This window comes from Tupaia chinensis, unplaced genomic scaffold, assembly GCF_000334495.1.
Source record: "Tupaia chinensis unplaced genomic scaffold, TupChi_1.0 Scaffold000066_1, whole genome shotgun sequence".
Classification (NCBI taxonomy): domain Eukaryota; kingdom Metazoa; phylum Chordata; class Mammalia; order Scandentia; family Tupaiidae; genus Tupaia; species Tupaia belangeri.
In genome coordinates, this window is record NW_006159525.1 from 7,538,993 (window position 1) to 7,566,224 (window position 27,232).

The window sequence follows — 27,232 nt, forward strand, 5'->3', positions numbered from 1 at the left end:
TCCCTATCTTGTGTGTGTGCACACACACATGCCTGGTGTGATGTTTAAGCTATACCGGGTCCCGGACTTGAACCATGGTCAACTATGTGGGAGTCTAGCAATATAACCATTATGCCATCTGCTGGTTGTAGATTCTTTTTTTTATCACTTATTATAAAATTTTAAATTGAAAAATTTTCCCTAACCCTAAACACAGATACTTAATAGTACTCATGTTGAGTTTTTTCTTAGACCTACAAAATAATACCTGTCTTACAATTTTCTTTGCAGTGTATGTTTCTTGCTTTAATCATCAAATGTGAACTTGAATTCAAAAGTCACATCCTCAGTTTATTGGAAACTTGTAAGATGTTCTCAGATGCCATAGATTATTGCATCTATTTTTTTTTTCTCTGTTGTTCCATGCCACTTTGTGTAAGTGCTTTCTTAGTCTCAGAATGCCTCCTAGAAAGGTTCCCTGTGACTAAGAAATGAGTATATACCAATGCTTCTTACACGAACTAAACAGCAAGCTTTACATGACATTCTGAAGTCTGTTTTATTTTAATACAGAAAATGAAAGAAAGTGGAAAGACTTTGTAGAAGATTAATAGAAAAAGTAGTGTTCTTGCATGTTTCTCATATCATGTCTAAAGCCTAAAGCCATTTGTTTTGACCTATGTACAACCAGCATGGATAGGAAAAATTGACTAGTCGTAGATGAAGCCTTTTACTTTGACCTGTCTCTTCCCAACCTTCCACCCCTCACCAAGATGTAGCTGTGGGGTGGCAGATTTAGGGAGTCAAATACTTGGGCTCATTCTCTCATCTTTCCTCCCTGGGGGCTGTTTGTGGCAAAAACTTTATACATCCTTAAAATGAGAATGATAGATGCCTGGGGTGTCATTTGAGAATTATGCTAGATAATATATTTAATATAAGCTTACTGTGATGATTATCACATAATCAGCACCTTAAAAATGCTTATCCTGTGGTCATCTTAATAAGTTTTTCCTCAGGTATTTATAAAAGCTATTGGAATTCATGGGATCATTCACTACTGCATCACTAATCTGTCACTAATTACCTTATGATGTTCTTAGTGTTTCTGTTCTCTCACCACCTCCAGCTACATCATGAAATGAGAGAGGGTGAAAGTAAGTTAAGCCGTGAGGTTCCAACGTTTGAGGGACCATCTCTAAACCAAGGTTTTTATTCCATTCAACCCCTCTCTCTTTTTTTCCCCACAGTAATGGAAGGTGTATAGAATACTAAGATCTTGGAGGATATAAACTTCTTTCTTCTGCTTCTTGTTTATAACCCAGAGTGTCTTACTGCCAACTATTACTAAGGACACAATTTTGATCCTTGAACAGTGTATTTAGAAATTTTCTCTTTCTGGACCTAGCCTACCCTCTCAATGTTTGTTTGTTTATTTATTTATTTATTTTTTTGGAGAAGTGTTTGCTATAGGGCGCTTGTGCTCACCAAAGAGACAGAGAGACAGGAAGTGAGAAATCACCCCCTGGGAGGATGGCCACACCACAGTCCCTTCTCCTCCATTCTCCTCTTGGGATCTTGGGCACGCACGCACACGCGCCTGGCATGAGTTTAAGCCACCAGGACTCTAACCGCCATTGGCTACATGAGAGTCCAGCAACATAGCCATTATGCCAACTGCTGATCCCTCAATCTTGTTTTTTTAATGTATCTCTGAGTTCAAGACAGTTCATATCATTTCCCAGATGCCATCTGGGTTTCATAATTTCTTATCTCTGTTTTTGCCTATATGCTGCTTTTGGCTAGAGTGTTCTTTTCTTCATCTTTTCATCCTTTAAATGCAGTGTGAAGCCTATCTTTTTTTTAAAAAAAATATTTATATTTTTATTTTCTATATGGCACATGCACTCATCAGAGAAAGGAGACAGAGGGTGAGGGTGAGGTAGCTAGGGAGGGAGGAAAAGTGACAAAGTAAGCTACCAGGTCCAGGACTCAAACTGCAGTTGGCCACCTGGGAGTCAGTGCCTTAACTACTGTGCCACCTGCTGGCCCAAGCCTTTCTTCTTTTACTAGAAGTAATTTTTCCCTTTGTTGGACACTTTAATAGAGCACCTGGGAGATCATTTTGTTTTATGAGGATTTGACCTCTTCGAGGATGGGGACTGTACTATATGTTATCCACATTCGTATTCCCTTTTGTGACTTATTATTTGATAATTGCTAACTAATGCATTTGTGGAAATGAGTAGCTTAGTACAGTAGTTCTCAACTCTAACAGATCCTATATTCTCTGTCTCTATATCATATAGTATAAATTTCTTAGAATTGTACCCATGTAGTATCTTGAAATGAATTAAGAAATACATAGAATACCTGTCTCCACACATGCTTGGTACAGTGAAACAAGATGGCAGTATATTCAGATGTTTGCATCTCTATTTGGGTTCATGGATTGTGACAGTTACAGCAGACTTAAGTGTCGTGTTTTCATCATTGACATTACTTTTTTACCAGAGGCATATGTACTTGCCAGAGAGAAATGGGTGGGGAATGCATCCCCCAGAGGGATGAAGTCATGCTGCAATTTCTTTTCCATGTCTCTGCCTGTTAGGATTTTGTGCACACATACACACGCACCCAGGGTGTATTCAATCCACCAGGGCCGAGATGCAAATCTGGCCACGTCCAGCCCCTTTAACCACTAAGCCCTTTCACAACACTTAAAAATATTCCATGACTCTTGATAAGGCTGCAAAAAAATAGTCTTTTATTAATTCACATGCATTCCTGAAAATTTTAACATATATAAAAACCATGGAAAACTGGGCCAGTAGATGGTATAGTCAGTCGTTAAGGCACCTGATTCCCATGTGGCTGACCATGGTTCAAGTCCTTGACCCAACAGCTTGAAACTCACGGCAGGCACTTGTATGTGCGTGTTCAAAATCCTAAGAAGAGAACAGAGGAGAAGGGATTGCAGTATGGCCATCCCCTATGGGGGATGATTTCTCACTTTCTCTCTGTCTCTTGTCTCTCTGGTGAGTACACATGTCATGTTGCAAAAGATCTTTTAAAAAATAAAAGGAAAATAAGTATAAGCTGAGAAATTAAAAGCATACTTTCACTTGGTCACTGCCACTTTTTCAGGTTTTCTCATACAGTCTTCATACTTTACCAGGGGTATTTGAAATATAGGGTCATGGGACAGTTCTTCATTATCCGTTCCTTACATTGCACGCTATCTTTTACCTCTAGTCCACACCTGCTAATGTCACTATGCCCCCATTCTTTAACGTGTATTTACAGTATGCTCCCTAAGGGTAGTACCACTGCTATTCGGAAATACTGCTTTACTCTGAATTACAGATTGTTTAGGCAAGCATTTCACCCTGACTGCACTTAGGAGTGTTGGTCAGACTAATCAAATTTCTATTTTGGGATTAAAATAGAAAAAAAAAATACTTTTTACAGAGCATATTGAGTTTTTATTTAATGTAGTTTAAAATGAACTTTCTACTTTGATTGTTGAAAATCAGTGACTTATTTAAGACATGCATTTTACAGCATTTTTTTAAGAGAGATTTTTGCTATAGGGTGCATGCATTAACCACAGAGAGACAGAAAGCAAGAAATCACCCCCACCCCCCACCCCCAGCGGATATGGCAATGCTACAGTCCCTTCTCTTTCATTCTCCTCTCAGGATTTTGACACGCACACACACATGGCTGCCGTGTTTCAAGCCACCAGGCCGTGGACGTGAACCATGGTCAGCCATCTGGGAGTTCAGTGATATGACCTCTATGCCATCGGCTGGTTCCAAATTCAAACAGTTTAAATGAAACTTATGAGGAATTAACAAGCTACTTGTTTGTTTTTATTGTTTTTAATTTTATCAGAAGAGGCACTTGCTTTCCAGAAAGAGGCAGAGAGAAAAAGAGAAGAAAGTGACAAAGCACTCTTCCCCTACCCTGTGAGGCATGGTCATACCATACTCCTTCTCCATTTTTCCTTCCCTTTGGACTTTTGGGCACATACAGGCTTCCAGCTGTACTTTTCAAGCTGTAAGGCTGGGACTCAAACTATGTGGGTGGCCATGTTGGATCCAGCTGCCTTACCTACCTTGCCAACAGCTGGTCTTTAACCTTTATATATACTTGAAGCTAGCTGCTTTCCTAATTTTTTTCTAACATTAAGGCAAGAAGTATTCTTTAATACAAATGTTAGGTCTCTATTAGATCTCCTCTAGTTAATGTTAGAAATCCTTGGGAACAGCAGTTAGCGTAATGGCTATGCCACTGGACTCCCATGTAGTCAACCGCAGTTTGAGTCCTGGACTCGGTGGCTTAAATCTCACGCTGGTTGCGTGTGCTTGCGTGCCCAAGATCCCGAGAGGAGAATGGAGGAGAAGGGATTGCGGCGTGGCCATCCCCCCTGGGGGGTGATTTCTCGCTTTCTGTCTGTCTGTCTCTGTCTGTCTGGGGAGCGCACGTACCCTATAGCAAAAAAACAAAACAAAACAAAAACCTTTGGACTACCAAGGATTTGACTAAATTGTAGTAAAAGTAAAATTAGTACTATATGCCTAAAAGTAAACAACAGGCTTTTGAGACTTCTTTTTAAGATAACCTTGAAAGTGTAGAATGCAGAGTTGATGATAGTCTGTTCTGTTCCATTGCGGGTTTAATACTAATTGGCCCTCATACACTTGGTAAATAGAGAAGTGATATCAGTATAATGTGCAAGTAGTGTTGGTTCATAAGCTGTTTCAAAGGGGAAGGACCTTTCCGTTGAAGGAGGAAGGTTTGGTAATATATGAAGAGCTTACAAAAACCCTGTAAATTTTATAGAAATGATTTAAAGAAATCACTTAGAGCAAGAAAATATCTAGCTAGTTGGCTTCCAGTGTCACCACACTTGGCACTGTGGAGAGAATTCCTGGTCTGTGCTCAGTGGTACAAGTGGGAGGGTGCTGCTGCGTAGTGGCTTAGGCCACGTGGGAGGCCCAAGTTCTGTTCCTGGTCTAGTCCAAAGAGGCTGGGCATAGTGGTGTGGCCTCTAGTCCCAGCAAACTGGGATCCTGGGGCAGAAGGATAGCAGCTTGGTAAAATTTTGCCAAAATTCTTAACACTTTCCTGCCTATGTCTTTGCTTATTCTCTGTCTTTTTTTTTTTTTTTTTTTTTTTTTGAGAGATTTTTTCACTGTAGGGCGCGTGCGCTCGCCAGACAGACAGAGAGAGACATAGAGACAGAAAGCGAGAAAGCACCCCCCAGGGGGGATGGTCACGCCGCAATCCCTTCTCCTCCATTCTCCTTTCGGGATCTTGGGCACGCACGCACACGCGCCCGGCGTGAGTTTTAAGCCACCGGGTCCGGGACACGAACCGTGGTCGACTACGTGGGAGTCCAGCGACAGCCATTACGCTAACTGCTGGTTCCCCTTATTCTCTGTCTTTAAAAAAACAAAACAAAACAAAACAAAAAGCCAACCAAACAAAAACATTCTCAGAAAGCTCAAAGCCATTTATTCCTTAGTTTATAAAGAAAGATGATAAAAAGAGAAGCCTACTAAAGAATTATACAAAGTATTTACTTTTTTAAGTTTGTTTTCCAAACACACAGATATTTAATTACTGCTTCTACTGCACGAGACTCATAAAAATAAAACAATACAAAAGTCCAATGAGAGGAAAAAAAAATTGGTTCATGGCATTTGAGTTACTTCTCAAGTCTCTCTCTGGTTCTTGATTGAGTCTGTGTGGCGTCCTCCATCTGGGAGTTTGAACATTCCATATCTTTAACACTAGATTCTGTGCTTTCTTCAGTTTCTTTCTTTCTCTTCCTTGTTGCTATTTTTGCTTTCAAGCCTCCATTCTCCACAACGCTGAGGTTCAGTTTGCCATCATCCCAACTTCCTATAGCTTTAAGTCCTTGCAAAACGATATCTCGTAAATTTCGATAAAGAGGTTTTTCAGTGTAGTCCAGTAACTTCACTGTTTCCATGTATTTAGCACTTTCACCTGACTTGTTTTACTCAGGGAAGCATTTGTCCATCAAACTTGCAATATTTTCGCTGTATCTAATTGGAATCTCTAACATAGTTAGGATCTTGCAAATTATCCTCCCAAGGAAGATGGCCACTGAGCCTGTGGATCATGCAGTAACCACGTATTTCTAAATCACCAAGTCTTGATGGGGTCACACCATTGTGCAGATCAATGCTTGTGAATTCAGTAGTGCCGTTGTGACATCTTTTGGGATCCTCTTTATACTCTTCATGAACGCCTTCTGGGCAGTACCAGTAAGCAAGGCCATACTCTTATCAAGTAAACCTGGTCAGGATTTTTGTAGCTCAGGAGCAGAGTCGAGGCTTTGATATCTCATGTACATACTCATGTTCGTGAATGTATTCCAGAATATCCAGAATTCTTAGGCTTAGCTTCAAGACAGTTTTCCGAGAAAACCTTTTGGCATTTGCTTCATATATTTTCTGAAGGTCACTCCCAAAGAAATCTGATATCATAAACCTGTAACTTTTTCCATTTTTATCATGCAGACTAGACCCCCAATACTTAGGAACACCCGGGTACTTCAATTTATGGGCACGAATCCATTTTTTAATTTGCTCTGGTTTAGCAGCTCGTTGGTAGAACTTTAATTCAGTAAAAAGGGGTCCATTGTCACTGGGTTCCACTTTTACAACACAGGGTGCATCATTGCCAACCGATTTTGAAGAATTCTTATCAGCAAGATAAATACAACCAAAGCCACCTTGGCCAATGGGTAATCCAAGTTTCCATTCTTTTTTTGCCACGTCAGTTATTATCTCCCCAGCTACAAACTGTTCTGCAAGACGTCTCCTTTCAGGGCCCTGTCTTCCAGCTTGCGCTGCTTTTACACGAGGCCTTTTCGCCTAAGCCGCAGACCGCTCGCCTCCTGCCCAGTACGAACTTCCCGCTACTTTTGCTGACTTAAGAATTATGTTTTTAATTTTGTTGAATCTCGTCTAAAACTACCTTTAATAATTTATGCTTAGAACCTGGCAGCTGGCGTGGTGGTTAAGGTGCCGGACTCCCACATGGCCGACTGTGGTTCGAGTCCTATACCTGCCGGTTTGGTTTTTCACTCCCCCCACCCCCACCCTGATCAAATTTTAAAATAATGATAATAAAATTATGTAAGTGATTCTTTAGCAATTATGTTTAAAGTAGTACAAAATTAAGACTCCAAAAGGTAGACTGACTTGATTATTGGTGCAGTTAGCAGAGATTGATGATGTTTGTGGTAGGACTCCCTTACAGCCCATCTGACACAAGTTTGAGTTCTCTGTGCCCAATCTTAATTTCACTATTAGCCCTGTTAATTTTTGGTGGATGACTTTGCAGAGTGAGGCATTTTCTAGAACCACCAGTATGTTCTATTATAGAAGCTGCTCAATACACATATGCGTGCACACACAAATTTACTAAATAGGATCATTTTAGTGCTACTTGTGGGTCAGCCGGTGTTGTGGATGGTAAGGTGGCTGATCCCACATGGCCAACTCCCCTATTTGAGTCCTGGACCTGGCGGCTTGAAAATTATGCCAGGCATGTGTGTACACACCTGAAAGACTGAGAGAAGGTTGGAGGAAAAGGGATTACAGTGTGGCCATTCCCCTCGAGGGTGATTTCTTACTTTCTCTTGTCTCTGTCTCTCTGGCAAGCACATATACCCTGTAGCAAGAATCTTTAAAAAAAAAAAAAAGCATTTGTCATGATTTTTTAACTGTATTGTTTGGCAGATTTGATTTATATGAGATGCTAGTTTTATTAGGTCTTGGGACCAGACAGTGGGGGAGAGATAAAACACAGTGCTCTGTGAGGCAGTCTCATATAGGAAGGTTTAGAGAGACCTCTGAATATTCTGGGCATGTGCTTGTCCATAGTTGGCTGGCAGATCACAGTGTCAAAACCCTGTTGGGATTCCATCTTTGCCTGTCTCTTGCTTATGGAAGAAATAAGTAAATGAATCTAAAAAAAATATTTTACTAAGCCTCAAAGAGATTATGTCGTATAATAAAAAGTAATATAGAGCATCATGGCTTGATGAGGGAGACAGTAAAACAAGCTAAAAGGTATCCAAGGCTCCTGTAGCTCTCAATACTGTGATATTATAATTGGCTGTTCTAGGGTGGACTTTATTATTATTTAATGCAGATTTCCTTGTTAATATTCTGAATATTAACAATTTATAAATGGACATAATAAAATTGAGCTCCACTTTGGGAGACTCTATATTGTCACTTCATGGTACTGTTGGTTGTCTATTTCTTGTGATAAGCCAGGGTTGGGAAACAATGTTTCATGGGCCAAATCTGGCACTCTGTTTGTTTCTGTAAATAAAATTTTTCTTGGAATACAGCCATATTTATTTGCTTGTGTATTGTCACAAGCAGTATTGTCACAACAGTGTCACCCACAAGGCTAAAAATATTTACTGTCCTTTATAGAAAATTTCTTAATACCCCCCTGCTAAACAAATCAACAGGACATTTTTACATTTACAACCAATTTTCTGGGCCTTGGTTTTCTAAGATAATTGAATACTGTCTACTTTTTTTTGGTGTGGTGGAGAGAGGTTTTTGCTATAGAGCGCGTGCGTTCGCCAGAAAGATGGAGACAGACAGACAGAAAGCGAGAAATCACTCCCCCCCCAGGGGGAATGGCCACACTGCAGTCCCGTCTCCTCCATTTTCCTTTTGGGATCTTGGGCATGCACGCACACGCCCCTGGCGTGTCTGGGACTCAAACCACAGAGGACTACATGGGAGTCCAGCAACATAGTCATTACGCTAACTGCTGGTCCCCCGAATATTGTCTACTTTTTTGTAGTTCATTATTGGTTTATGGGAGTTTTAGTTCATTGAATGTGTTAGTAAGGACATGAGAAATGCAGTAGTAGATGTAGGTGGATTTAAAGTTAAGTATGTTCTGAGAGCAAAGAACTATTTATGTGGTTTAAAAGAAAAAACAATGATTGCTACCTTTGTAGTGGGACCAACATGAGGTTGATGTGCGTCACTTTCTGATGACAAACACAAATGACTCTTGTAGGAATTTTTTGAGATTTTCTAGGGATGTAAAATAGCATTCATTTCCCACCTAATGTTGCTATAAGGCACATGTGTTCCCTGGAGAGATAGAGATAGAGAGAGAGAGAAAGAAAGCAAGCAAGCACTAGCCAGAAGGGGATAGCAACTCTGCAATCCTTTCTTTATTCTCGTCTCAGGATTTTGGGCATTTATGCACATGTGCCTTGCTTGTTTTCTAAGTCATTGGGTTCTGGACTCAAACTGCCTAGTTGGTCACCACGTAGGATTCAGCTTCCTTAACCACTAGCTGACCCAACAACATTTTTTAAGACTGGCATTTTAATATTTAATTGTTTTGAACATTTTTTTTTCTTTTTTTTTTTTTACAAAGCTATCTAACTTTGGATAGTTTTCTTTCAACATGATTTTAAAATTATTATCAGGGAATACAGGGGACATTTAAAATTTTATGAAATGAAATAGTGATTCGGTTTTTTGAAAATAATCTGGAGTGAACTCTTTAAAAAAATTAATTTAAATACTTAATTATTTATTTTTACATTTTTTACCAGAGAGGGACAGAGAAAGAGTGGGAGAGAAAGTGAGAAAGCAAGCTGCCAGGTCTGGGACTCGAACCACAGTCGACCATGTGAGAGTCCAGTGCCCTAAACCACCTACCAGCCTCTACAGTAAACTTTTTTCTTTTTTTGGAGAGGTTTGTTTTTTTTTTCTATAGGGTGCTTGTGCTTGCCAGAAAGACAGAGAGACAGAAAGCAAGAAATCACCCCCCAGGGGGATGGCCACACCACAATCTCTTCTCCCTTCTCCTCTTGGGATCTTGGGCACGCACGCACACGCACCTGGCGTGAGTTTAAGCTGCCAGATCCAGGACTCGAACCATGATTGACTACATGAGAGTCTAGCAACATAACCGTTATACTAACTGCTGGTCCCCCAACAGTAAACTTTTAACACAATAAAAGTGTAAAGGAACTATGGATATTAAATTCTGTAGTCTGAAAACATCAAAGTGTTTTTCTTTTTTTAAAAAAGGATTATTTTATTTTATTTATTTCATTTATTTTATTTTTTTAAGATTAAGGAATTTTTTTTTTTCAGAATTATTTTTATTTAACTGTATTTTTTTTTAATTTGACCAGAGAGGGACAAGAGTGTATGCATGTGAGAGAGAGAGAGAGAGTGAGTGAGCCGCCGGGTCTAGGACATGAACTGACATGAACCTCACTCAGCCATGTGGAAGTCCAACACCTTTAACTACCACACCACCTGCCAGCCCCAGTGCTTTTATTTATTTTAATTTGACGAGTGAGAGAGAGAGAGAAAGAAAGAGAGAGGGAAAGCAAGCCACCAGGTCTGGGACTTGAACCATGGTTGGTCAGGTGGGAGTATTCAGCACCTTAACCACTGTGCCACCCATGGGTGGGTCCCCATGTTTTTCTTTTTCTTTTTTTCTAAAAGAAAGTATGGAGAGACCAGCAGTTAGCATAATGGCTATGTCGCTGGACTCCCATGCAGTTGATCACAGTTCGAGTCCGGGGCCCTGTGGCTTAAATTCGTGCCAGGCACATGTGTGTGCATGCGGGCCCAAGATCCCAAGAGGAGAATGGTGGAGAAGGGATTGCAGAGTGGCCATTCCCCCGGGGGGTGATTTCTCGCTTTCTGTCTCTCTGTCTTTCTGGCGAGCACACGCGCCCTATAGCAAAAACCTGTCCAATAAAAAAGAAAGTATGGTATGATTTGAAAAATGAACTCATTTCTAAAAAAGAAAAATAGTAGGAGTCTCAGATTTGTTAGTAGAAATGTAACAACAAAAACAAAAGCAAACCTTAGAAATTAAATCTCTCATATGAAACTCGAGTTACAGCAAAATTTCAGTTTGCAATGGAAAAATACCTAGGAAAAAGAACAAATTATAGTGTATAAAAATATGGAACCAGCAGTTAGCGTAATGGCTATGTCACTGGACTCCCACGTAGTCGACCGCGGTTCGCGTCTCGGACCCGGTGGCTTAAATCTCATGCCGGGCGTGTGTGTGTGTGTGTGTGTGTGCGTGCGTGCCCAAGATCCCAAGAGGAGAATGGAGGAGAGGGGATTGAGGCGTGACCATCCCCCCTGGGGGGTGATTTCTCGCTTTCTGTCTCTATGTCTCTCTCTGTCTGTCTGGCGAGCGCATGCGCCCTATAGCGAAAACCTCTCCAAAAAACAAAAAGGGAAAATATAAGATTTAGCCTGGTTACGCCTTAAGAAAACATGTATTTTGAAAAGAGACAGAGAAGCCTATTTCATTACTAACGTGAAGGCTAAGAGATTTGAAAGACAAATGTAGAATATTTTAGTAGCTGATCCGTTCTAGTAAGTGTTTAGAAAATGTCGTTAGTTAGAACCTTAAAATCAGTGGTATTTCTTTTTATTGCAAAGCTATCACCTCCAAAGGATCCATTATTGAAGTCTCTTGGAAAATAGTAGAAGAAATAAGAAAGATACTGAAAAAAGAAACTCTAGGTCCTCTTTTTGAAGATACAGTTGCACTTGTATGATACATTAAGAAATTTATGATAACTTTATAGATTCAGTTAGAATTATCATTGAGTAAATTTTTTTTTTTAATATTTGTTTAAATTTATTTATTGCTATTTTTAAATTTGACCAGAGAGAGACAGAAAGGGAAAGTGAGAAAGCAAACCCCCAGGTCTCAGACCTCAACCCATGGCCAGCCATGTGGGAATCCAGTGCCTTAACCACCACGTTACCTGCCAGCCCATTATGTAAAGTTTTTAATGGCCTATTTCTAAATTTCTTTGAGATACGTTTGGAATAAAAGCCTTTAAGTTTTTTTGTTTGTTTGTTTGTTTTTTTTAACAAAGTAAAACATCTTCGGCATGGGACCAGCAGTTAGTGTAATGACTATGTCGCTGAACTCCCATGTAGTCGACCGTGGTTCCAGTCCTGCACCTGGTGGCTTAAGCTCATGCCGGGCGCGTGTGCGTGCGTGCCTAAGATCCTGAGAGGAGAATGGAGGAGAAGGGATTGTGGCATGGCCATCCCCCTGGGGGCTGATTTCTCGCTTTCTATCTCTCTGTCTGTCTGTCTTACTGTCAAGCGCACACGCCCTAGACCGAAAGCCTCTCCAAAAAAAAAAAAAAAAAACCCATCTTCGGCATTAAAGAACCTTTTTTTTATGTTCTCATTAGTATATGCTTTATGTGGAGGATCAATATTGGCTTTGAATTACAGAAACTACATCTATTACATTAATATCTCACCTCTGTGGTAGCAGTTTTTCTGGATGTATATTAATGCTTGCTCTCTTTTCAATGCTTATGTAAGTTTCATGTAACCATTGCCTAAAACTTCAAAAAAAAAAACAGTTAAAAACCGCTTTGTCATATCACTCTAACTTGTTTTAGAACCTTATTGGCATTGGACTTGATTTATTAGAACTGTGATGCAGCTGTAGCAATTCTGGAATCATTGGAACATATTTGGAATATTTTGTGGTAAATTCTGTTGGTATCTCTCTAGTCTCCCTTTTTATTTTTTGGTACACTTTGTATTGATTAGTACTAAATTCTTAGTAGTTATCACTATATTGATTTCATGTAGGTTTATATATTATTAAGTGCTTCTAATTATTTTCTGTGTAAAATCAGTTGGAGAATTGGTTCTTCTGCCTCTGTGTTTTCTGTGCTTTGTGGAATTTTACTGTACAAATTGGATATCAGTATCATTGTGGAAATCAGAATGGCCTTTTCTAAACTTTTTAAACCATTATAGTCACACTGTCCATTAAAGGTAGTCTTTAGGCCCAGGCAAGGTGGCATAGCTATAGCACAGTGCTCCATGATACTAGAAGTCACATGGGAGATCTGCGGTTGGTTCTGGGTCCACTTCTACATGTTAGGATCAGTCTGATCCAGGTTGACTGAAAGGCTGTGTGTAGTGGGTGGGGGGTAGAAACAGGAGGTGGACAAGGCGGTCAAAGCACGAGACCTGTTGAGGGTGTTTGCCTGTGTCTCTCATGAAAGAAAGAAAAGTGTTTACTGTTTTGAATGTCTTTAGTAAGATGACTGAGAAATTAATTATTGCTTAAGCAACCAAAATATTGCTCTGCAATTTTTGCAACTGGTAATTATAAGTGATATTAACTCTTGGATATTGAGGTGCTTTTTTTTTTTGCCAGATAATTATTTAATAGAATAATTTGATAAATATTTGAAAAAAGAAAGGTAAGATCAGTAATGAATCGTAAGTCTTTTTTTAATGTAAAAATATTTCACTGTAAGTATTATTGTATTTGTATCTCAGTTTCCTGATAGATTTCTGTTTTGATTTTCTGCTGACAGGTCACATTTAGGGCAGGCAAAACATAAGGGATATAGCCCTCCTGAGAGTAGAAAATCTAATTCTAAGGCACCCAAAGTGCAGTCTAATACCACTTCTGAACTGTCAAGGGGACACCTTTCTAAAAGGTAAATCGCCACATTGCTTATACATTTTCTAGACAGAATAATTTTGTTTGAATCATTGCCTAGTAGTAAAACTTAAGCAAGTAATCCCAAAATGTTATGGTAGCATGTTTTCATAGTCCTGAGCATGACTTAGGATTAATGGTTTATCACTTTTGGAGTAGTATCAGTGCAGCATTCCCTAATTGTTGAATTTTTTTCTCCCTGTTGTTGAATCCTGAGGTTCCTCTTTTGCTTAATAAGTCATTATTGGTAACTAAAAATACCATTTTCCCACTTTCATAGCCATAATTCTAGTCAATGATTCCTCAAATCACTTGATTAGGAGTGTTTGGAAAGGAATGTAACTGTGAAGATTGATATAAGTACTATACTGTAAAAGCTTTTAACCTTCATTTTCAAAGTGCATACTTGAAAGATTATTCCTTCTGAGCTTGGATTTAGCATTTTTGTTTACAAATCAAGCATCAGTATATTAGTTTTTGCTGATTCTGAATGACCAAGCATTCTTTTTCTTATAATCTTAGTTTGTATTTTATGATTAAGAGTGTTAGTAATCTTCGGGCTAAAGAATAATCAGGTATTTTACCATTCAAAACTGCACCTACTCCCCCCCAATTTTGAACCATTTGAAGATCTATGCTTATTTAATACTAGAATTAGACTTACCACAAAAATTTTTGCATTTTTTTTTTTTAAGAGATTTTTGCTATTGGGCATGTATGCTTGCCAGAGAGAAAGAGAGAGAGATAGAAAGCAAGAAATCACTTCCCAGGGAGGATGGCCACACTGCAGAACTTTCTCCATTCTCCTCTCAGAATCTTGGGCATGCATGCACACATGCCCGGCGTGAGATTGAAGCTGCCAGATCCGGGATGTGAACCATTATGTGGGAGTCCAGCGACGTAACCATTATGCAATCTGCTGGTCCCTGCACCTTTTAAAAATTGTTATTATTTTTTTTAAAAAGCATTTATTTCCATATTAAGAAGCTAATAAAATGAATGTGTGATAGTTTTAATGATGACATGCTGATTTTAACTCTTTTCCTATCTAACCTTGTAGAAGCTGCAGTTCATCTTCTGCTGTCATAGTTCCACAACCTGAGGATTCTGAAAGAGCCAATACTTCAGAAAGGCAAAAAACGGGGCAGGTGCCTAAGAAAGACAATTCTCGAGGAGTGAAACGCAGTGCTAGTCCAGACTACAACAGGACCAATTCTCCTAGCTCTGCAAAAAAACCAAAAGCACTTCAGCACACTGAATCTCCATCAGAAACAAATAAGCCACATAGTAAGTCAAAGAAGAGACATTTGGACCAGGAGCAACAACTGAAATCTGCACAATCGCCATCAACAAGCAAGGCTCACACCAGAAAGAGTGGGGCCGCTGGTAGTTCACGGAGCCAGAAAAGAAAGAGGACAGAGAGTTCTTGTGTAAAAAGTGGTTCTGGGTCTGAGTCAACTGGTGCCGAAGAGAGATCTGCAAAACCTACCAAGCTGGCTTCAAAATCAGCCACCTCGGCCAAAGCGGGGTGTAGCACCATCACTGATTCTTCTTCTGCTGCCTCTACTTCCTCCTCGTCGTCTGCTGTAGCCTCGGCCTCCTCCACTGTACCACCAGGTGCCAGGGTGAAACAAGGAAAAGACCAGAACAAGGCCAGGCGTTCCCGTTCAGCATCCAGTCCCAGTCCCAGAAGAAGTAGCAGGGAAAAGGAACAGAGTAAAACTGGTGGCTCTTCAAAATTTGATTGGGCTGCACGTTTCAGCCCTAAAGTTAGCCTTCCTAAAACAAAACTGTCTCTTCCAGGGTCTTCTAAGTCAGAGACATCAAAACCTGGACCTTCTGGATTACAGGCCAAATTAGCAAGTAAGTTCACGGGAAGATTTTTTATTTGAATTTTACATAATTTCTCTTGGTTTGTCAAAAGTGATTATGCTTTCAAGTTCGGCTTTTCTTTCCTCAGTCTGAGAAAGTCGTAGATTTACTGCTGTATCTGTATCTGAATGTAACAGCACATAACTGATGTTACATTTAGTTTTACAGAGATAAATCAGGGATGCTGCCTTACCATTATTACTGAACAAATCTTCTTAGTTATGAGTTGCTTTTGACCACACCTGAAGACCAAATGTTCTTTTTTGGTATGATGTATTTTTGATATGTGGAAATACTGAATTATAGAACAAATGTACATAATATAATTTAAACTTTCTTTAAATATTATTCATGTATGGTATTTTATGGCCTTTTTAGGAGCTTAGTCTAAATGTGAATATGTCTTAGTTTTTCACTCTGCTCTAGGTCCAGTTAGTGGAAAGACTGTTGCCTTCTAGAAGCTTACAGTAGAGTGTAGAGAACGCCTCTGCTTCACAGAAGTACATTCAAACAGAGAAGTAGTGATGCTCAGAGAAATGTAGTGTAATGGTAATTGCTTTGTGACCCAGCCTTTGAGATCTCCAGGCACTTTACTCTTTTTCCCAGAAGACTTTTTCTTTTAAGGAGGTTTTTTGCCATAGAGCACATGTGCTTGCCAGAGAGAGACCAGACAGTGAGAGGGAAAGTGAGAAATCAGTTCCTGGGAGCGATGGCCATGCTGCAATCCCTTTTCATCCACAGCCCTCCCAGGATCTTGGGCACGTGCACACGCGCATAAACACACACTACTGGCATGAGTTTCAAGCCACCAGGTCCAAACTGGTTGGCCATGGGAGTCCAGTGACATAACTGCTATGTCATCTACTGGCACCCTCAGAAGACTCTTTAAGTAAGCCAGATCATGTCATTAGAACTAGTGATGACCCTCTTTCAGATGTGTGACTGTTGTAATGCTGAAGTGTTTCTTTTCATTCTTTTTATTTTAAGAAATCTAAAAAGGAAAAATAGAATAAGAAAGGACTTACCCACAATTCTTTTACTTTTTGCTATAGGCCATGAGTGTTTGCCAGAGGAGAGGAGTGAGACATCTGCCCCCCAGGGGGGAAAGCCACGCCACAATCTCTTCTCCTCCATGCTCTCTGAATTTTGGGTGCACACACACATGTGCCTGGCACGATTTTCAAGTATGGTGTCTGGGACTAGAACCAGTTGGCCATGTGGGACCTAGCAGCCTTAATCTCTGCACCATCTGCTAACCCTCCACAATTCTTTTCTTTCCTTTCTCTTTCTTTCTCTCTCTCTCTCTTTCTTTCTTTGGAGAGCTTTTTGTTTTAGGGTGTGTGTGATTGCCAGAGAGACAGAAAATGAGAAATCACCCTCCCAGGGGAGATGGCCACTCCACAATTCCTTCTCCTCTCGGGATTTTGGGTATGCACGCACACGTGCCTGGCCGCCAGGTCTGGGAATCGAGCATCAAGCTGCCCTCGACTACATGAGAGTCCAGTGATGCAGCCATTACACCATCTGCTGGTCCCTCCTCCACAATTCTTTTAAGCATTTAATTTTTTTTCTTTTCTTTTTTTGGAGAGGTGGTTTTTGTTTGTTTTGTGTTATAGGGCGTGTGTGCTCGCCAGAAAGAGAGAGACGGAGAGACAGAAAGCTAGAAACATCCCCCAGGGGGTATGGCCACACCGCAATCCCTTTTCCTCCATTCTCCTCTCGGGATCTTGGGCGCACACGCACCCAGCGCGAGTTTAAGCCGCCGGGTCCAGGACTTGAACCAAGGCTGACTATATTGGAGTCCAGCAACATAGCCATTACACTAACTGCTGGTCCCCCGGCATTTAATTTTTTTTTTTTTTTATTGGAGAGGTTTTCGCTATAGGGTGCGTGTGCTCGCCAGACAGACAGAGAGACATAGAGACATAAAGCGAGAAATCACCCCCCATGGGGGATGGTCACGCTGCAATCCCTTCTCCTCCATTCTCCTCTCGGGATCTTGGGCACGCACGCACACGCGCCCAGCGTGAGTTATAAGCCACCGGGTCCGGGACGCGAACTGCGGTCGACTACGTGGGAGTCCAGCGACATAGCCATTATGCTAACTGCTGGTTCCCCCAGCATTTAATTTTTGTAATACTTAATCGAGAACCTTGTTTTTTGACTATCTTTTTCTCTTTTAGGTCTTCATAGAAGACTCTAGTTTCAGATGTATGCTTTGGTGGGGCCAGAACCTTTTATTTATTTATTTTTGTACATATTGAAGATTTTATGTAGTGTCTACTAGCATTCTTGTCAATGTTTAGCCAATATTGAACCAGCCTAATGTAATATTGAATCAGCTTTTAGTTCTGTTTTAGTTTAACCCTGTAATCTATACTTACTTTAAGGTGATTCAATATTAGCTAAACTTTGACAAGAATACTAGCAAACACTATATAAAAATCTTGTTTAATCTCCATCATAGGAATATTGTGAATTTAATATTTACTTTTAGATCGTAGGACTTTCTTTCTGTGTATTTTAAATACACAGTATACTCGTATAAAATCTTCTAGGTTTATAGGTAAGATACTGGTTTAAGATTAGCTAGATTGGTTATCTTGAAGTCAAAAAGAAATAGAAAAGGCTAGTTTAAAAAACAATAACCAACTGTCTGTCCTTCATGATTTTCTTGACAATTGGAGTTCATTATGTCAGTTTTTCTCTCACATCCCGTCCCTGTTTTTAAAAGCATGAAGTAGCGGGACCAGCAGTTAGCATAATGGCTATGTTGCTGGACTCCCATTTTGTCGACCGTGATTTGCGTCCTGGACCCGGTGGCTCAAAACTCACACTGGACACGTGTGCGTGTGTGCCCAAGATCCCGAGAGGAGAATGGAGGAGAAGGGATTGCGGCGTGGCCATCCCCCCGGGGGGTGATTTCTCGCTTTTTGTCTCTCTGTCTGTCTCTGTCTGTCTGGGGAACGCACGCACCCTATAGCAAAAACCTCTTAAAAAGAAAAAAAAAAAAACATGAAGTAGCATGGGTATACATGTATATGTGTGTGTGTCTCCATTGTACCAGCTATGTAATCTCCACAGCCAGTGGACCAGGTTAGTTTACAGCAAGTTCTGTGGAATTCAGTCTCCTTCCTGCCTTCCTTTCCCATCTCACTTTGAAGAGCTCATCTCTTTCTGCTCTTATTTCTAGGAGGGCTCTGGGGCCAGTTGGGGCCTAAGGTATTGAAACTTACCAAGGGAACCAGCATTTGTTTAGCAGCTAGTAGATGCCAAGTATTTGACATATGCAGTCACGTTTACTTTTCAAAATAATGATATTTCAGGATAGTTATAATGAAATTTATTCCAAGGAAGCGAATTAACTTCTCTGAGTAATGTCTCTCATAAGTGGCTGAGTTTGGACTTCGTGGTAAGGGTAGATGTAATTTTGAAGCCTTCGTTTTGTTCACTGTGCACTTAGGTTTTAACTGTGTTAGTCCCGTGTTTTGCTATTATAACATACTTGGGTGATTTAGAGATTTTAAGACACTAGAAGAAATGGGATTTTATTTGATCGTTTTTTGGCCTGGTGTTTACTAATCTTTAGAGATGAATACTGTGTGAACCCAGGCTTTCAAGTCATACTATTCACAATATATTTGCTTCTTTCCAAGTAAGTGAAAATCATTTCAGAACATAATAGTGAACACTCACTGTGTTTATATGTGCCTGAGAATTAAACTATGTTCTTTCCATGAACATCTTGTTTGCTCCTTATGGCAAGTCTCATCATTCGTAGTTTACAGGTTAGGGGACTTGGGATCATTGATTAATTGTCTAAGGTCACAGGACTAAGAATTAATAGAGCCAAGAATCCAGCCCTCTATCCAGAGAATAGAATACATAGGAGGACCAAGTAGGTGGGGTGGGCTAAGTCTGTGAAGGCATTTGGAAGTCAAACAGAGTGGGGTGTGTTTTAGTTATGATTGGAAGTATTACTTTTGGAAACAGTTCATGTAAGAAACAATAAAATTGGCAGGTAATTTTCCTCAAGGTGATAAGCAAATGAAGTATTCTTTGATAATCTCTAGTTGTTTTTTTTTTTTTTTAAACGTTTTAAAATTTATTTATCTATTTATATGTTGTGATTTTTAAGTTGCTAGGTTTGGGACTCAGATGATGGTCAGCCATGTGGGAATATAGCACCACCCTGCCACCTGCTGGCACTAGATAATCTTTAGGTTTTAAAAGTAATGGTAGGGAACCAGCAGTTAGCGTAATGGCTATGTCGCTGGACTCCCATGTAGTCAACCGCGGTTCGCGTCCTGGACCCGGTGGCTTAAAACTCACGTCAGGCGCGTGTGCGTCCGTGCCCAAGATCCCGAGAGGAGAATGGAGGAGAAGGGATTGCGGCGTGACCATCCCCCCTGGGGGGTGATTTCTCGCTTTCTGTCTCTGTCTGTCTGTCTGGCGAGCGCACGCGCCCTATAGCAAAAAAACCTCTCAAAAATTAAAAAAAAAAAAAAAGTAATGGTATTTTGGGAATGAGAGAGGCCTTAATATAGATTTGAGTAAATCTTAGTTAATGCCATTTTATCAGCTACTGACTATGGAGGTGTTCATAACCTTTTCTTTTAAAAATAGGATAATCGCTTTTTGGGGAATAGATGAGTATGTGGAGACTTAGCATAGTGCTTGTATATAGGATGCATCAAAAAATTGAGGATGTCTAAATGAAGTTGTATATATCAAGGCAGAAAATATACTGAGAGCTGTGTCTGAGAATGAAGGATCCATGAAACCTAGCCATCAGTTAGTTTAAGCCTTGGGACTAGCAGATGGTGTAATGGTTACGTCGCTGGACTCCCACTTGGTCGACTTCGGTTCAAACTCATGCCTGGTGTGCGTGTGTGCCCAAAATCCTGAGAGGAGAATGAATGAGAAGGGATTGCAGTGTGGCCATCCCCACTGTGGGGTGGGGGGAATGATTTCTCGCTTTCAGTCTCTCTGTCTCTCTGGCAAGGGCACATACCCTATGACAAAAATCTCTCCAAAAAAGAAAAGAAGAGAGAGAGATAGCTAGTCTTAAATTAGGGTTTGTGAGAATTGGCAAATCTTTCTATTGTACTTAAGATACTATCTGTAATGTCATTTGCAGAATAATAAAACAGTATTCACTCTTGTGAAGCATAGTGATTAAAGTGTATATGGAAACAACTTGGTATAATTGAAGCAGCATATATTCTATGGCAATGACAATGGTGTATTGAGAGATGTGGTCATGGAGGGCCAGGTGGTGGCTCAGTGGTAGGTACAGAGCTCTTCAAGGCCGATTCACATAGGAACTCTGGGTACTTGTTGAGAGATCTCCCTGAATATGCTGTGCACATGCATGTCTATGACACAGGGCTGCCTGAGGGCTGGGGGAGGATCACCACATCAGGTCCCTGTTGTTGCATGCATGTGTTCTGTCTCTTTCTCACTCATGGAAGAAATAATTTAAAAAGACTAGGGGAAAAATTTAATTATTTGGTTTTATTTATCATCATCCTTTTTTTTTTTTTTTTTTAATGTGCTTCAGGGCATGTATACTCACCAGAGAAAGAGAGAAAGAAAGCCATCTGATTCAGGACTTGGACCACCACTGGCCATGTGAGAGTCCAGTGCCTCAACCACCACGCTATCTGCTGGCTCCAGAAAAATTATTATTATTATTAGAAAAATTATTATTTTTAATTTTATTCATCATTATTACTATTATTTTAAAATTTGACCAGAGAGGGACAGAGACAGAGAGAGAGAAAGTGAGAAAGCAACCTGCCAGATCTAGAACTTGAACCACAGTCGGCCATGTGGGAGTCCAGTAAACCTAACCATCACGTCACCTGCTGGCCGCCAACAAAAAATTTTTTAAAGAATTATTTATTCATTCACTTATTCTCATTTGACCAGAGAGAGACAGGGAGACAGAGAGAGAGAGAGAGAGAAAATGAGAAAGCAAGCTACCAGGTCTGGGACTTGAACTGTAGTTAGCCATGTGGGAGTGTCCAGTGCCTTAATCACTATGCTGCCTGTTGGTCTCGAAAAATTATTTAAAAAAAAAAAAAGGAGTCATGTATTTAAAAGACTTTTGTATGCCTCAGAGTATTTTGTAGTCTTTTGTTTTGTTTTGTTTTTTGACAATCCAGAGGGCAGCATTAGACTCAGTAGGTTGAAGTTGACAGGCTGGTTTCTGATTAGTATAAAGCTTAATGGGGCAGGCAGGTGGTGTGGTGGCTAAGATGCTGGACACTCGCACATGGCCAACCATGGTTTGAGTCCCAGACCTGGTGGTTTCCTTTCTCTCTCTCTCTCTCTCTCTGTCTCTGTCTCTTTCTGGTCAAATTAAAATGAATGAATAAATAAAATTAAATAAAAGAATTAAAAATTTTAAAAAAGCTTATTGAAAAAAATATTGATTTTTTTTTTTCTAGTGGAGTAAGCCACCTCATGAGATAGAAGACCTTTCAAATGGGATAGATCGATTCTCCCTGAATGTCTTTTGCTTTCTTTCAACTTTAAAAGTCAATAAGCCTGTTAATTTAAATGTGGTATGTTTCTTTAGGAAAGGTTCATTCTGACATATAATTTGTCAGTAGAAGTTTCTTGGTAAATATATTTTTTTCCCTGAAATTGTAGAATAACAGTACTTTTAAGATGCTTTGTAAAACACCATTCCCATGGTAAGATATTACTTAAGAAACTTCAAGTTCTGGAAAGCTGTAAGTAACTTGTACTTAGCCCAGTATTTTCCAGATTTATTTGATCAGTTATTCCCCTGGCAGCTACACATTGGGAAATGAAGTAATACATTTCATCAGGACATTTCATTCAAAAGGCCTTTTCCACTAGGCTGCTTTGGCAACTGATGATAGGCTGGGTGAGCAGATTCTTGGTGTGGAGCTCAGAGGAGAGCTGGTGAAGCAGCTGCTTAGGTGATGGGCTTTCTGAAGCTTTGCTGCCAGCTGCAACTGACCAAAATAACTCTGGGACAGAGGTCACCGTGTATCACTTGGTAGAGGTCTCGAGAGCACCCCTGGAGAGATAGTGTTATCTGACAGTGTTTAATGTGCATTAGGAAATTATTAGCTCTCCATATGTTGTTTAACCTAAGTAAATAGACATTCTTGCAAAAATATAAAGCATAAATGTAAAAATCAGTAGAGCATAATGCTACAGTTGGTTTCTAATAATATTTTTATGGTGTTTTAATATCCATCAAGTAATTTTATAATATTTGGCCTCAAAGTATAGTTTGTTAATCTACCTTCTTTTTAAAGTAAGCTCTTTTTTTTTTTTTTAAGAGATTTTTGCTGTAGGGCACATGTGCTTGCCGTAAAGACAGGCAGAGACAGAGAGACAGAAGCAAGAAACCACTCTCTGGGGGGATGGACATGCTGCAACCCCTTCTACTCCATTTTCCTCTTGGGATTTTGGGCACACACACACACACACGCACACACACGCTCCAAGTGGGAGTTTTAAGCTGCCAGGTCCAGGACTTGAACCACAGTCGACTATATGGGAGTCCAGTGACATTGCCATTATGCCATCTCCTAGTCCCAAAGTAAGCTAATTTTTAAAAACAGTATAGTAATTTCAAAGTGAGTAGGAGAAAGATAATGGCATATAGAGGTATAGGAAATAGTTGGAGATCAAAAAATGAGTAATTGTGGAATTTATAGACACATTTAAATATGTTAAATTTCTAGACTATTAAGTCTGTCAGTCTATTTCACTCTCCAGTATTGAAAGTGGACATCTTGTCTACATTATTAATAGTGTAGCTGTAATTTCCAGCTTATCTCCATCTGGACTTTTCATACTGTCTTGGGGACTTGCATGTGGCCGTTGACCAGTGCTGCAACTAGAGAAAAATTATACAAATGTTGAATTCTGGGAAGGTGATTCTACTTAGAGTACGAGTCTTTTTTTTCCCTAACAATGATTTATTTAATTTGATTTATTGTTCTTATTTTTTAATTTGCTTTAGGGCATGTGTGCTCACCAGAAAAAGAGAGAGAGAGAGAGGTAAATTGAGAAAGCAAGCCACCAAGGCCAGGACTTGAACCATAGTCGGCCATGTGGGAATCCAGCACCCCAGTCACCACACCACCTGCTGGCCCCTAGAGTAGTACTCTATATCAGTCTGAGACATGGTTTTTTGCATCTGTAGCATGGAAAGAGGAAATAAGAATGAGCTGAGCAGGAGAGAAGAATTTAAAAGTTAGTTTCTTAGTTTCATCTATTTGTATTGTGTAAGATTGTTTCTACTGAAGCTGAAAATGTTGAATTATCTTTGAGTCCTATGAGGTGCTAGGTAGGGGAGCCTAAAAGGAAAGGGCTAGAATGACAAGAATCTTCTATGTTATAAGGCAGCTGTTAAAATAACTTAATAGCTCCAAATGTAGCAATTTTGAAACAAATTACCAACACATAATTTCAGAGGATATGGAAGATGCAGGCCCACAGACAGGAAGAGCCATCAGCTGGGTGACGAGGGGAGGGCAGGAGGCGAACGTACTTAAGGTGGCTGCCAGGTGCCATATACCACTAGACAGAGGGACTGCAGAGGATGCTGGCTGCACATGGGTCATCGACCTCTTAGAGGCTTGTGTACTTCTGAGGTGGGAGTATAGAACGGTACAATACGAAGAGTGAAAGCATTTTTTTTTTTTTTTTACTATAGGGCTCATGTGCTCGACAGACAGAGACAGAGAGACAGAAAGTGAGAAACCACCCCCCAGGGGGGATGACCACACTGCAATCCCTTCTCCTCCGTTCTCCTCTCAGGATCTTGGGCACGAATGCACACGTGTCCTGCATGTTTCAAGCCACCGAGTCCGGGACGTGAACCGTAGTCGACTACATGGAAGTCCAGTGACATAGCCATTACGGTAACTGCTGGTCCCAAGAATCCTAATATTTTTGAAGGTTTAAAAAATTCTTTTTTAAAATTTATTAAACATAAAAAGTATTGTCAAATTAAACACACACACACACACAAACACACACAGTGGAAGCAGATATTTTTGGCCTCTTTGTTAAAAAGGCTTTGCTCTGTTTTATATTGTTTGTGAATTGTAAATGACTATGTTATACATTTTGTGTACCATGCAAGAAAAAGAATTAACTTAGCCAAGTTATGTTTTACTAAATTTACATACAAGTTAGTGAATATACCTCTTTTATATCCTTGCCTCTATATTCTATAGTAGTTATGACACTTCCAGTTGTGAAATGTGTTTGTTATAAGCAAAAGAAAAATCCAGAAAATACCAGAATGTACAAATAAAAATACAAGGGTTTTTAAAATTTATTTATTTTTAATTACCAGAGGTCACATGTCCTCAGCAGAGAGAGCACCTCCAAATAAGGGATGGTCATACTACAGTCCTTTTCACTTTTCCCTCCATTGGCCCAGCCTGGGGTGTTTTTGAAGCCCCTTGGCCGAGACTCAAACCAGGGTTGGCCATGTGGGATCAGATTTCCCGTGGGCTGTGCTGAACCACTACATTATAGGGATGGCCCCAAGATACTGGGTTGTTGGAAAAGTCATGATGTATTTTTATTTATGTTTCTATGCAAAAATGCATCATGGCTTTTCCTACAGTCCAATCAATTTTAATTTCATTCACCAATGGCTACTTCTTTTGGTGTTAAACCTCATGTTTTCCCTTTATCAACACTTGCATGTGGCTTAAAATAAAAAAGATGTATTATGATTTATTATAAGATGAGCATCTCTAATCCAAAATTTCAGAATGCTCCAAAGATAGCAATTTTTTTAACAGAGACATGATACCTCAAGTGGAAATTTCCACACCTGACCTTACATGACAGATTGCACTCAAAATGCCATGATATAAAAATTTTATTAAAATTTAAAATATTTTAAAAATTATAAATGAAAAGCTGCAAAATTAAAAATACAAGAAATTGAAGTTTTATTATATAAAATGTTCAGGCTATGTTTATAAGCTGTGTATGAAATATAGATGAATTTTGTTTTTACACTTGGGCCCTGTCCACAAGATACTTCATTATGTATATTCATGTATTCCAAAATCTGAAGGGAAAAAATCCCAAAAACTAAAATCAGAAGCACTTCTTATCTCAAGCATTTTCATAAAAGGAAACACAGCAGTTTTCCTGTCACATTGCCCTTTACCATAGCTCATTATTCGGCTTTGAATTTATGTGCTTAAAAATATCTTATTCGTTAATTTTTTTCTTTCAGTTTGATCTTTGTTATCATCCCCTTGAGGAAGATGAGGATTTTGCATTCTGATCTGACCCTACCCCTTCACCCATCAAACACAGACTGCACATACACCCAAGTTTCCAAATCACAGTCAGGTCTCAGTTTGTATTACCATGGATATGTAAATGTTTTCTCTGAGCCATGTAGGAACAGTCCTTTCCTTTCTATGCATTTGTGTTTTTTTCTGAGTTTAATGACTATCGTTCGTTATCATTATCCTTACTTTATTATGAGTCCATCACTTACTGAACTTCGCCCTTTGCTGTTCTTCCGAATCTTTTCTTAGGCTGTCCACATAAATCTGTTTCTTCCTTCTAAAAAAACAAAGTCTTGGGGCCAACAGGTGGCATGGTGGTTAAGGGCGCTGGACTCGCACATGGCCAACCATGGTTTGAGTCCCAGACCTAGTGGCCTGCTTTCTCACTTTCTTTCTCTCTCGTTCTGTTGCTCTGTACCTCTCTGGTCAAGTAAAAATAAGTAAATGAATAAATAAAGTTGTTTTTTTGTTTTTTTTCTTTTTTAAAGAAAGTAAGTCTTGGATCGTTGCTCCTTGTGCTTTTTACATTGCTCTTAGCCTGTTAGCCTGAGCATTTTCTTCAGTCTTTCTCTTTGGTTTCCTTTTTCTAGATCTCATGTTATCTTTTTGGTTTCTTGTTTGGTGGAACTAATGTTCCAGTTGCTTTCTAAGAAAAAGTACTGATGATATTTTTAAATGCTTCTTAAAGTTTTTTCAGATTTTGTATGTTTCAAAATATACCACCTTAAAAAAAAAAAAGAAAATATACCACCTTGATCATTGTTTGACAGATTAGTTGAATAAATAAATCCAGAATTCTGAGTTGGGAATTATTTCAGTTTTTTTTTTTTGTTTGTTTGTTTGTTTTTGTTTTGTTTTGTTTTGTTTGTTTGTTTTGAGAGGTTTTTGCTATAGGGCATGTGCATTTGCCAGAAAGACAGAGAGAGACAGAGGGACAGAAAGCAAGAAATCATCCCCCAGGATGGATGGCCACACCTCAGTCCTTTCTCTTCTATTCTCCTCTTGGGATCTTGGGCATGCATGCACATGCACCTGCGGTGAGTTTAAGCCATTGGGTTCGGGACTCGAACCATGGTTGACTACATGAGAGTCCAGCAACATAGCCATTACACTATCTGCTGGTCCCAGAATTTTCTTTTTAAAGAATTATTTAATTTTATTCATTATTATTATTATTTTGTATGCTATAGTACCCATGCATTCACCAGAGATAGGCAGACAGAGAAAGAAAGAGAGCGACAAGGAAAGTGAGAAAGCAAGCCATCATGTCCGAGACTTTAACTGTGGTCGGGGTTCCAGTGCCTTACCCATCATGCCATCTGCCAGCCTCAATTTCAGAATTTTAAGGAATTCAGTGTCTGGGACCAACAAATGGCATAATGGTTATGTTGCTGGACTCCCACAGTCGACTACGGTTCAAGTCCCAGAGCCGGTGGCTTAAAACTCAGGCCAGGTATGTGTGCGTGCATGCCCAAAATCCCAAGAGGAGAATGGAA

The 27,232-nt window shown here is 39.7% G+C and overlaps 1 protein-coding gene and 1 pseudogene across 17 annotated transcripts in view; one reads left to right on the forward strand and one right to left on the reverse strand.

Moving 5' to 3' along the window:
* Positions 1-27,232, forward strand: part of TRIP12 (thyroid hormone receptor interactor 12) — a 219,288-nt gene that overhangs the window by 83,072 nt on the left and 108,984 nt on the right. For 9 of the 17 annotated variants that reach the window (XM_006141920.3, XM_014582397.2, XM_014582405.2 and 6 more), the window contains exons 3-4: positions 13,415-13,540; positions 14,603-15,405. In XM_006141920.3, coding sequence (XP_006141982.1) covers positions 13,415-13,540; positions 14,603-15,405 — 929 coding nt within the window. The remainder of the gene's footprint in view (positions 1-13,414; positions 13,541-14,602; positions 15,406-27,232) is intronic. The other 8 variants (XM_006141923.3, XM_006141924.3, XM_027766433.1 and 5 more) reach the window with 2 other exon arrangements.
* LOC102499241 (serine/threonine-protein kinase VRK1 pseudogene) lies at positions 5,696-11,833 on the reverse strand (annotated as a pseudogene).